Here is an 11,829-nt window from a genome sequence, read left to right on the forward strand (position 1 = left end):
ATTGGACTTGCAAACTTTATATGCCCCAATATAGGGGAATGCCAGGGCCAAAAGAATGGGAATGGGTGGGTAGGGAAGGGGGGGGCGCTATGGGGGACTTTTGGGATAGCATTGGAAATGTAATTGAGGAAAATATGTAATAAAAATCAAAAAATAAATAAATAAATATGAATGGCCTACACACCTCCCATCATAAATGGCTCGGGTATCTGCAGTATACTGACTGCTAAAAGGAACATGGCGGGGACATGCCTGTGTCATCATTGCTTTCCCAAAGAACTATACTATCACTTCCCCATAAGCTTTGAGGGGTGGTGGGTGGATGAGGTCTTCACAGGTGCTAAATTAGCTTAATAGGGTTTATGCCTGCCAGGATTGTCTCTTGGTGTTTAGCCATAAAAAAGTGCTGCTTTTCCCCCTACATCAAGTGACATTATTTCATATTTTTTCTATGTTAATAACTTTTTTAAAAAAATTAAAGGATTTTTCCTAAGTGAAATACACAATACATTTGGAGAAGAAGGTGCAAGCTTATGTAAGCATGATATATCTTCTTTCCTCTACAGGACTTGGTTTGCCAATTCTATATTAAGGAATTCTTTTCTTCATTGCTGAGATTAATCTGAAAGTTTTCTTCGCCGCTCTGCCTCTATTGGTTCGGACCTGAAGGTGATAATAGCATCAAATCGTATTAGAAAGTCGTGATGCTTTTTCTGTTTCTGGGCAACAGTATCAAAAGTTGGGGTTCTCTGTTCGTCAGGTAACCTATAAAATGGTTCCGTAATCACCATCCCAGGGATTGTGGTTCCTCTTCACTGTGGGCCGCCACGGCCCCACGTCTCTACAGCTGCACATTTGCTCTCTTCTTTCTCCTCCTTCAAGCCTGATTTTGAAAGTTACACATTTTTCCCTAAACAATTGCCTACAAATTCCTTAAGTAGGGGAATCTCCTTATCGTCAAGGCCTTACATTTCCCCAAATTAGCACAGATCCCTTTTCACCAAGAATCCATTTGAACTCTTGAAACCACTGCTTTAGAATACAGGGAGAACTGAGCTACGTGCTTACAATCAGGGGCCCTTTTACTTGCCAGGCAGAGCCAGGTTGGTGAACTGTGTAAAGAACAGTGAATTTCAGCATTTCTGCTCATGGGTGGCAGCACCCTCACTGGCCTCTGCCCTGGCAGCACAGCAACTGTCCCTGACAGGACATCAACAGGTATGCGCAGCTATTCTCCAATAAACCTTTACAGAATCAGATGAGTGCATTTGGCACTGGGTTGGACCTCTGCACAAAGGGACTCTGAATTACCTGTACCTGTGCCACTCAGCATGGGGGCCAGCAGCCACAAAACTCTATTGAAATCCAGATTACTTGCAATTGATCGTTCTCATGACCTAGTCATGTTGCCAGTGATTATTTACCACATGTGGTTAGCAACTATTGCAGTGGTCAGCACAGAGACACAAGCTGGGAAGCCCAGCACTCGCTAGGCTAAGGCAAGGAGCATCATGGGTTCCAAGGCACGCTTAGTTAAACAGCAACATCCCTAGCTAGTATTTTTTTAAGATTTCTTCATTTTTATTTTATGTGTATGAGTCTGCCTGGGTGGAAGTCCATGCACATGTGCACGCAGTGCCTACAGAGTCCACGAAAGTGTGTTGGATCCCTTGGGACTAAAGTTATAGGTAGTTGTGAGCCTCTACGTAGGTATTAGGAATTGAACCTGGGTCCTCTGGAAGAGCATCCAGTCTTCCAAAGCACTGAAGCACCTCTCCTGCTCCCTCCTAGCCAGTCTTGACTACACAGTGAGACTCACTCTTTCAAGAAAAGGAAAGGGAAGGAGGAGAGAGCGAAAGAGAGTGGTTAGAGAAGCAGCAAGACCTTTCATGTTTCACTAACATGTGATTCTTCTAGTCATCTTGTTTCATACTGTTTTTAAAGTTAAGTTCCTGGTCTGAACAAAGTATGTTAAGACCAAATAAAAATTAGGTTGGTTGGAGCTTAGAACTCTCCAACAGGTTGATAAATTTAAGCCGAGCTACACCAGTCAGTCAGCCAATTGGAGGAGGCAGAACTTCCTATGAGGGGCAGAGCCAGGGTAAGCTCACATTACTGCTCTCCCTTTGGTCTCACCTGAAAATGCACTGTTCTTAACAGTGTTCCTAAGCCACACAGTCAAGACCGCCTTCATACTAAGAACGATCCATTCAAACAGAAACAGGGTCAGCGGCAACCACCACCAGCCATGGCTGACCCTACCACCGCGCAACACAGGGAATGTGGTCAGGCTCCACACAGGTAGAGATGTGTATTCAAACTCCATTTCTGCCACCATACCTTCAGCTTCAGGTCAAGAGGTTTGAGAAAGGGCAACGCGTGTCATTATGGCAACACGTGTCATTATGTGGAACTGTGCGGCACTTCGGTGCTATAAACACTGTGAGGCTCAGTTTAGGATCTGTGGGCTGTCCCTTGCAGCAAATGCCTCTGCTTTGCAGTGAAAGCATTCAGAATCCTCTCCTTTAGCCCTTCTGAATGATATGCTGCATCACTAGTGTCTATGGTCACCTCTCTCCGTGTAGTCGGACACCAGGATTCCCTTGTCCTCTCTGCCTGTGACTTCACTCTTGCCAGTCACTGTCACACAGCAGCATCACGTACCTCCTTCTGCTCTCCACGAACTCAGCTGCTTTAGATTTCGTAAGTACAACTGTCTACTCACATTCCCAAGGTTTATACTTCCTATGTCCAAAACTGTAGTAATTCCCCTTTATTTATGAACAAGTCACCTAAAGTGGATCTCAAGGCCTCATGCGTGCACATTGGGCTCTCTTTCCCACAAAACCATCTCTTCAGCTCAGAAGATGTTACTTAACAGGCACAGAATTTTAGTCTAGAATGCAGAAAGGATCTCTGGACATGAGTGGGGGTGACGGTTACACAACAATGTGAGTGGTTTTGTTGTTGTTTTGGTTTGGTTTTTGGTTTTTCGAGACAGGGTATCTCTGTGTAGCCCTGGTTGTCCTGGAACTCACTCTGTAGACCAGGCTGACCTCGAACTCTGAAATCCACCTGCCTCTGCCTCCCAAGTGCTGGGATTAAAGGCACACACCACCACACCCGGCTGTGAGTGTTCTTAATGTCACTGAGCTATATGTTAAAATGCTCATGGTTTATTTTACAACATGAACATGTGTGTACACACACAGCACATCTCCAGTCATTAAAAGTAAAATAAAGACATGTGCACTAGAGAGTGCTGGGGACATCGGGACACGGTGTCCCAGGAAGGTCTCCTTAGTGCTCCAGAGAAGGTAAGAGGTGAGTCCAGGAGATAAGGCATGACCTCAGACCACAGGCTTCTTACATACAATTTGGTTCCTGAATGTTCCACAAAGACCCCTGTGCTCATGGCTTGGTCCCCAGGGTGGTGTCACTGGCAGGTGGAGAAACCTCTAAGAGGTGAAACCTAGTAAAAGGTCTTCGAGTCACCACAAACACGCCCTCATGGAGATTATGGGCCTCAGGCATCATCTCTTTGACTTTTCTGGCTTTCTGGCTCTGAGGTGAGTAATGTTACTCCACCCCATGGTCCCACTAATGTTCTGCCTTGACACAGCCCCAAAGCAATGAGGAAGCCAGCTGTAAGGCCACATAACGCCCCCACCCTGCACAGTGAACCAAATGAACCTTTTCTATTTACAAGCTGAGCAAGATATGAGTGACACAATGCTTTACTCAGACAACAAAAACAAGCCTTGCAGAGAAGCACCCTGAAGTGTTCAGTGCGAGGTTGGCATCTTGCCAGTGATATCCTGAGCTAGGGCAGCCTACCCATGAGACCCTGAGGGAGTAAAGAGAGCTAGTCTTCACAGTAGGGAGACTCCAAAGTTTTCACAAACAGGAACTCCAGAACTACGTATCCTCTCTTTCAAAGTGTGATCAGCCCAGTCGCTGCTCCCAACACTGGTATTAAATATACCACCTGAAAGAGGGACTGTGGGTACCTCCAGAACCCGCTGGAAATATGGACAAATGCAATCTCCTATTTCACTAATATTTTCCTGTTAAACAGCTTTACCAAGTCACTGGTTACCATTGATCAGTCCCCATTGCTGTCTTCTAGGGGAGTGGTAACCCAGCATCTTAGTTAGGGTTACTATTGCTGTGATGAACCATCGTAACCAAAAGCAAATTGGGGAGGAAAAGGGTTTGTTTAGCTTACACTTCTACATCACTGTTCATCATCAAAGGAAGTCAGTACAGGAACTCAAATAGGATGGGAAGCTGGGGGAAAGAGCTAGCTGATGCAGAGGCCATAGAGGAGTGATGCTTCCTGGCTTGCTCCTCATGGATTGCTTAGCCTGCTCTCTTATAGAAACCTGGGACCATCTGCTCAGGGATGGTACACCCAACAATAAGCTCTCAGCCCATCTATCACTAATTAAGAAAACGTCCTACAGACTTTGCTACAGCCCCATCTTTTGGAGGAATTTTCTCAGTTGAGGCTTCCTTTTCTCTACGTGGCTCAAGCTTGCATCAAGTTGACATAAAACCAGCTAGCACAGCCAGGAATACGCTTGCCCATAAAAATACTCTGGCAGCCAAAGTGTTCCATTCTCCATGATCTATTGGCATCTGGTGTTGGAGAATTAAGTGGACCTGTATCCTGTTGCTACATAAATCTAAGTAACGACCAGCACTTGATTGTTAGCTGTAGTGGAAGGCATCTACCATGAGGAACACCCTAGGAACCTCCTCTGAATCAGCCATTACCACGTCATGGAAATCATAGGTGCCACTCTTTCATATAAAACCTCATAGTTAACAATGTCAAAGAAGATCAAAAGTGACCCACTTGAAATGTTCAGTCCCATGTGAGTACAATATTGCCAGGAGGTAATATTCTAAGCCCACAACAATTCCATGTTTAGAGGTGAGACTTTATGGCTTTCGTTCATAAAGCCAAACTAAACACAGTAGTTTACACTTGTTTTGAACAAAAACCAAAGAGATTAATAATTATGGTACATAATACAGCTATGTCTTGATATGACATTAGAGAAACTACTTACGTCTAAAGAATCCTCCTTCAATAGGATAAGGGCCATGTTCTGTGACACCAACCGACAGGAATACCCTGAAATGGAGAAGGGACAGCACGTGAACTTTCATCTTTCTGTGAATTACTACATTTTCCATGACAGATACAACTTCTTGTCTATTTGAAGATTTATTAATTTAATTTTTATTTGTGTGTGTGTGACAGAGAGAGAGTGAGGTGTGTGTACTCACACATGGGTGTGCAGTACCCAACCTGTGCACTCAAGTGAAAGTCAGAAAATGGCTTCTGGTGTCCTCCTCTACCCTGCTCCTCCCATTTTTTTGAAGCAGGGTCTTCCCCTGAACCTGGAGCCCATGTTTTCTCAGTCAGGCTGGAAGCCCCTAAGCCCCAGCCATCCTCCCGTCTCCACCCCACTTGAAGCTGAGGTTACACACATATGCAGACACCCATCTTACAATCTCCCTTCTTACGTCTACTTAATCACCTAGGGGCACAAACCTAAACAGACTTCCTTGTAAATAGCTTGAAGAGAACTAACTGATAAGGTCTTTTTTTGTTTGTTTTTTGTTTTTTGAGACAGGGTTTCTTTGTATATCCCTGGCTGTCCTGGAACTCACTTTTGTAGACCAGGCTGGCCTTGAACTCAGAAATCCACCTGCCTCTCTCTCCCAAGTGCTGGAATTAAAGGTGTGCGCCACCACCGCCTGGTGCCCATAAGGTCTTAATAACTAATGGCTAAAATAAGTACTTGCCAACTTTCTATAGATTTTTAAAAATTTATTCTGGCTATTCTTGCATAGCATTAGGATAAATCCTGGTATACCTAAAATAACAGCAGACCAAGGAAATGAATGGAATATGTTCTCCTGGGTAGCATGGCTACTGCACAAACCATGTCACCCTTTCTTTCTAAAGCTGATAATTTTCTCATGTTTCAGGAAATACTGGCATAGCAAGGGAGTCATGCTCCTGCCAAAAGATCAATGCAGTCTCCATTTAAAGAAGCGAACCTAAGTTTAAGTTAATAAAAAAAAATACAAAGATTTAAAACAAAAGTTTTCCAATTAGAATCCACAACTTCAATCTTGTTCTCAAGCCAAACTACTTTTCTAAGATAAATAACACTAAGAATGTCAGACAAAGCTTCAAAGAATTGTATTATTTTATACTTACCTAAAATTATGTATAATGTGCACACACACACCACATACACACGTGCCTCTTAGACTAATAGTTTTTTCCCACAAAAGCCATATAGCCTATCTAACAAAAACTCCAGTACCGTGCATGGGAAAACTCTGAGTTATTGGGCAGGCTAGGCCAAGTGACTCCCGAGACAATGCAGGCTATTGCTGCTGCCCTGGGTTGTCACTCAGAGGTGGAAGGCAATAAGTTCCTATTGCTGGAGGCCATACACTTCCAACGCAGGACTCAGAAGATTCGGGCTGGATCTAACCTGAAAGCCTCCTTCCTATACTCTAGATTTTATAAAATCATAAACTACTATGTAAGCTGCCAAGAGGGGGAAACAATCAATGATCCTACCCAGCTGTGACGACAATGGCCGGGAACAATGACCAGCACAGCAAGAGATCCTTAAAGGTGCAATAGTGGCACCCATCCATCGCAGCAACCAACAGCTGTCTAAGTAGGCTTAAGCCCCACCCAACAGGAGGGGGATCATCCCTGGTCCAAGAAATCTAGCTAAGTACCTGGGGCTCGAGAGCTCGCGACTCTTAGAAAATAAATTACTACCTCTGACTGACACAAAGCCGAACTCAAATAAGACCAAGAAAAACTTTTATAGGTTTAAAAAAANTTTTTTTCACTTGTTTATTTTGGAATGTACACCCTAACCTTCCCTCAGGATTGCCATGTTTTTTAAAAAAATAAACAAATATTTAGCAAAGGCATCCAGAAGACAGCCTCTAGAGACAAAGACAATAGCTTTTAATAAATATATTATTTCTGGAGCCATATCCAGAAAGTGTAGTAATCATGCCAAGAAGTAATTCAAGGTTTCTCAAGCTAAAGTTGTTCTTAAAGACCAAAGGCGTCTAGAGTGAGCATCCCCGCACTTCAGTGTGTAGAATTCAGGGTTAAGGTTGCCTAAAGTGTCCAGGTCTCAGGATCCTGGCTCAGAGCCTGTTAAAGAGATTCCAGAGCTTTCTGAACATCTGGCTTCTGGATGCAGGACCATGGAACCGTCTCACCATTCCAATGCCCGTACTGTGTTCACATTCTCACAACGTGACAGCCAGCTGCTTCGGGCTTTGGATGCTCCTGTTTTAATTGTCATCATTCTATTAGTGGAATGCATCAGAAGAGCTCACTCATAGATTTGGTAACATTTGTTCTGTTTGGGATTCTTGACTTTCCTTGGCAATTGTTTGTCTACATCTATCTCTACCTACAGTAATAGCTTTCAAGTTGAAAATCAATTAAAACTTTTTAATGGTGTGTGTGTGTGTGTTGGGTATGTGTATATGTGCACATTAGAGGATAACTCCCACAAGCCAGTTCTCTCCTTCTACCATGTCTGTTCTTTGGATCATGCAGGTTCCTGGGATCAAACTCAAGTCCCAGGCCTACCAGTAAGCACGTTTACCCACTGAACCTTTACCTCACCAGTCCTAAAACTTATTTTTATGGTGCTTGGGTTTGAAGCCAGTGCTTCCCACTCAAGTGCTCTACCACTAGCTATCCTGCCAACCATTACAACTAATTTTAAGTTTATTTTTTCCATAATAGCTTAGAAATTAACTTAGTCAAATTAAGTTCTAGGATATGTGTGCCTTGTAAAAGACAGTGGTTTATATGAACAAATGACCATCTTGCCTTTGGGGACTACATCCTACATGCTTTCTAGCTGTGTTGAAGGGAACTGAAAAAAAAAAATCAATTTTAAGCTTAACATTTTGTCATTATAGCCTAAAGTGGGATTTCAGAGGAGACCTTTGTGAACTCCGGTTGTCACTTCCTTATTGCCATGGGATAGTCATCTATCAAACAAGCACACAGTGAGTACCATGTTTCCAGTCTGCCTTACTGTTCTTAGGAATGTGGAGTCAATGAGACCAAACTGCTGCTGTGTATTCATTTCATTTTAAAGTCATGAGGATGGAAATCATTCTCATCTCAAGTTATTTCTAAGTTGGTAAAGTGTCTTTGCCTAGGCCAAGTATTAAATATTCCATAAAATTTTCAACTTTGAGTGATAGTAATGTTAATAGCCCTGATTTTGTTACCTATCAACTGAAGCTTTTAAACTCTTATGATCTTACAAATTTATTTTAAATTTAAAAAACCCTCATTACATACATTTAACATATAAAATGATTATAAGTTTACTGCTAAAAAAAAAAAAACCATCAGCTCTGGTGCCTGCTCAGACTGTTAATGACTGTGTATAGCCTGTTTCTTCAGAGGAGATAAATCCTCATTCCCAGGTAAAGTTGGGACGCGCCAGTTCACATTAATAGGAGAGGTTCTGACCTTAGTTGCTGTTGGTCACAAAAAAACAAAGCAAAACAAAACAAAGAAAAAAACCACAAACAACAAACAAAAACAAGACTTTCATTTCTGTACCATGCTCAGCTAGAGTGGTTGCCAGGCACTCTAAAATGGAGTTGGGAAATGTGCATTCTCCAATTAGGCATAAGTTAATAAATTCATTAGAGTATGAACAGATGATAAAATGCTAATCATGTGGCAGACTGTAAGCATGGTTAGCTCTGCATAGTTACTAGTAAATGTAACTGATGATATTCAAGGTACCATGCTAATTCCCTTACATCGGGTGTTTCAGGCAGTCACTACTTGTTTTCAAGTCAAACTGAAGTACAGAGAGATTAAGTAACTCAGCCTGAGTGAGTCACACACCCCATGACGTGTGGTGTCCATTTCCAAGGAGGAGAAAGAAATGAGTAGCAAGAGAACAGAGACGGGTGAAAAACTGAAGAATTTCTGAAAATAAAGATAATTTAAAAACATAACAAGAGTTAATATTATTGACAAGGTCTGTGCAACTTGAAGCTCACAGGATATAGCCAGGTAAGCACATACTTCCAGGGGCAAGGGCTCCTGAGGAGGCCTAAATGTCTGAGGAAAAGGAGCCCAGGAACCAGGTTCTGTGAGAAACCCTCTGCTCCTTAGATCTCTAGATGAAGGCCCTTTGTCTGGATTTTCTGGTTCCTATTGAAGTACTGAGACAATCTTGCATCTCAGTATCTAACAATGGTTTTCATCCATCCACACGCAGGCATTCATTGACCGGATTCTCTGGGAAATAATTGAGACCCTCCAACACAACACACTTTTGTGGGTTGGCACCATGTTGAGTCATGGTAATGACAGTCTGGTGCTGCTATGACCCCAGGATGTACAGTCATGAAGGCTAGCTTCTTTCCAATCATTCAAACATGTCTCCATAGCAATCTAGATTTGGTCCTTCAGTCCTTCCCCTAGCTCTTCCATTGGGGTCCCTGGGCTCAGACCGATGGTTGGTTGTAAATATCTGCATCTGTATTGGTCAGGTGCTGGTAGAACCTCTCGGAACAGCCATATCAGGTTCCTGTTAGCAAGCAATAGCGTCAGGGGTTGGTGTCTGCAGATGGTATAGATTCCCTAGGTGGGGGCAGTCTCTGGATGGCATATACTTCAGTCTCTGTTCCATTTTTTGTCTCTGTCTTTCCTTTGGACAGGAACATTTCTGGGTTAAAATTTTTGAGATGCGTGGTGGCCCCATCCCTCAACTGGGGACCATACCTATCTACTGGAGGTGTGAGGCAGGAGTGGGTGAATGGGTGGAGGAGCACCCTCATAGAGGCAAAGGGGAGGAGGGATGGGATAATGGGTTGGCAGACGAGTAACCAGGAAGGGGGATATCATTTGAAATGTAAACAAATAAAATGATAAACAAACAAACAAATAAAAAGAAATCTAGATTTGGATGTGTGTGGGAATGAGCTTTCTCCCCAGAGAGGAGCACTCCTTGGGAGAGAGAGCTGGATGCTTTTAGTTTGGTGATGTTTTTTAGGGTAAAATGTTATTTTATTGTCTTCAAATCACATCCTGCTCTAAGATCCACAGCCTATAAGATTTCCTTTCTCTGCATGTTGATCAAACCCAGCAGTGAGGAGAGCAAGTGCCTTCCTGGTGAGCTGTCATCAACCCCAGAAGTCACCCCGGGGGTGAGGTGGGGTCGCTCTCAGTCAGATGGCTGGCTTATAGATTTCTGGATTAAAGAGCCAGACCTCAGTTTTCAAGAGTGGATAGACTTCTCTACCTGGCTCTTCTCCAAGAGTTGATCTCATTTCATCCAAAACCCATTAGAAACCAAGGGCAGCAAACTCGGGTCGGGTGCTCACAGTTAACCGAGTTAGCTGTCCCAGGTCTTCTGAGGGCAAGCTGCCTATGATAAATTTCTGAGTACCATCCAACTTCATTTTCCAAATGAAACCAAACAACTTCATCTGCTTCTCCTCAGAAGCCCTTAGCCTTCTCTTTACATTCGGGCCTTGCCACTTATTTATCGCCCTCCTCCTGCCACGCTGGGAAGACAGTACTTAGGGGGCTCTCCGTAATGCCCCTGTGTACCTTCGGTTGTCAAACAGCATTTTGCTTAAATTGCAAACTATAAAATAAAGCAGAAATCCAGGGTTTAAAAATTACAGCTTGCTTCGGCAGCTGTTGTTCAAATAAAAGGCTTCTCAGTAAATCTTTTTGCATTAGTGACAGAGCATGGGTTTCCAGCAGTCTGAGCTGCCCGGAGTTGGAGGACGTCCCTGGGGATGAAGAGTTAGCACAATCTACAGGGGAACGATTAGTCAAAATCTCCCCCTTTTGTCAGTGAAAATCAAATATAGGCCTCCCTTCTGGAGCTAATCTGAGAACTTCCAGGAGGGAAGAAAACATTTGTGAAACATTAAATGGGTCCCAGGGACCCAACCTCAGAGCCTCAGAGCCTCAGAGCTACCCAGCAGTGCAGTGAAGTTGGTCTGCCACTCTGCATAGAACTGTTAAGTGCTAACTCCCTGTTTTTAATTTTGACATGTTTTTTTTAATGACATGTTTATTTGTCAATTAAATTTGGGGACTTTAAATTATTTTATTTCTTTTTGTTTTAAAGTGCTTTTCTGGTTTTAACAAGAGAAATAATGACGTTCCCTTGATGTAACTTAAGCATTGCCCGGGTGATAGATACCACGGGATGAGGGCAATTGAATAAGAAAGACACATACATGCTGGGCTCTGCCTCTGGGCATTGGTCCGGTGCTTTTTTGCTGGAGTTGAGCATGAACATCCAGATGTGCTGCAGGAGGATCCTGGCTCCTCCTCAGTGTTAGCGCTATCAAGTCTTTCTGTTAAGATGCTCAGATACCTGCTTAAAGTTTGCACCTTTACGAAGTGTTAATGATGCATTTCACTTGGGACGTGAGAAAATGAGGAATGCAACTCTGGTACCATTTTCACTTGCAGGTTAAGCACATTTTTCTAATCACTCTAAGGGGTAGCAAGCATCACCTCAGAGCAGCAGTCAGCTTGCTGTACCCTCTGTGAACAGGTCTCATAGGCTGCATCATGGAAAACTCTGTTTAAGGCCAAAATTGGAGAGGGAGCAACCCACAGACATAGATGGAAAAACAGCACTCAAGAGGCAAATGTCAGAACTTAGTCTGTACAGGTTAGAGTGAGGACCACAGAGGCAGACAGCTTCTGGGACAGGCGGGAGCCACAGAGCCGCTGAGGCAGCACCCTTT

At 43.3% G+C, this 11,829-nt stretch overlaps 1 protein-coding gene across 5 annotated transcripts in view; it reads right to left on the bottom strand.

The window, feature by feature from the left end:
* Atp8a2 (ATPase phospholipid transporting 8A2) overlaps positions 1-11,829 on the bottom strand; it is a 527,640-nt gene that overhangs the window by 332,389 nt on the left and 183,422 nt on the right. For all 5 annotated transcript variants that reach the window (XM_021182071.2, XM_021182073.2, XM_029469107.1 and 2 more), the window contains one exon: positions 5,079-5,143. In XM_021182071.2, the coding sequence (XP_021037730.1) occupies positions 5,079-5,143 (65 nt within the window). The remainder of the gene's footprint in view (positions 1-5,078; positions 5,144-11,829) is intronic.

This window comes from Mus caroli, chromosome 14 (assembly GCF_900094665.2).
Source record: "Mus caroli chromosome 14, CAROLI_EIJ_v1.1, whole genome shotgun sequence".
In the NCBI taxonomy this organism is placed as follows: domain Eukaryota; kingdom Metazoa; phylum Chordata; class Mammalia; order Rodentia; family Muridae; genus Mus; species Mus caroli.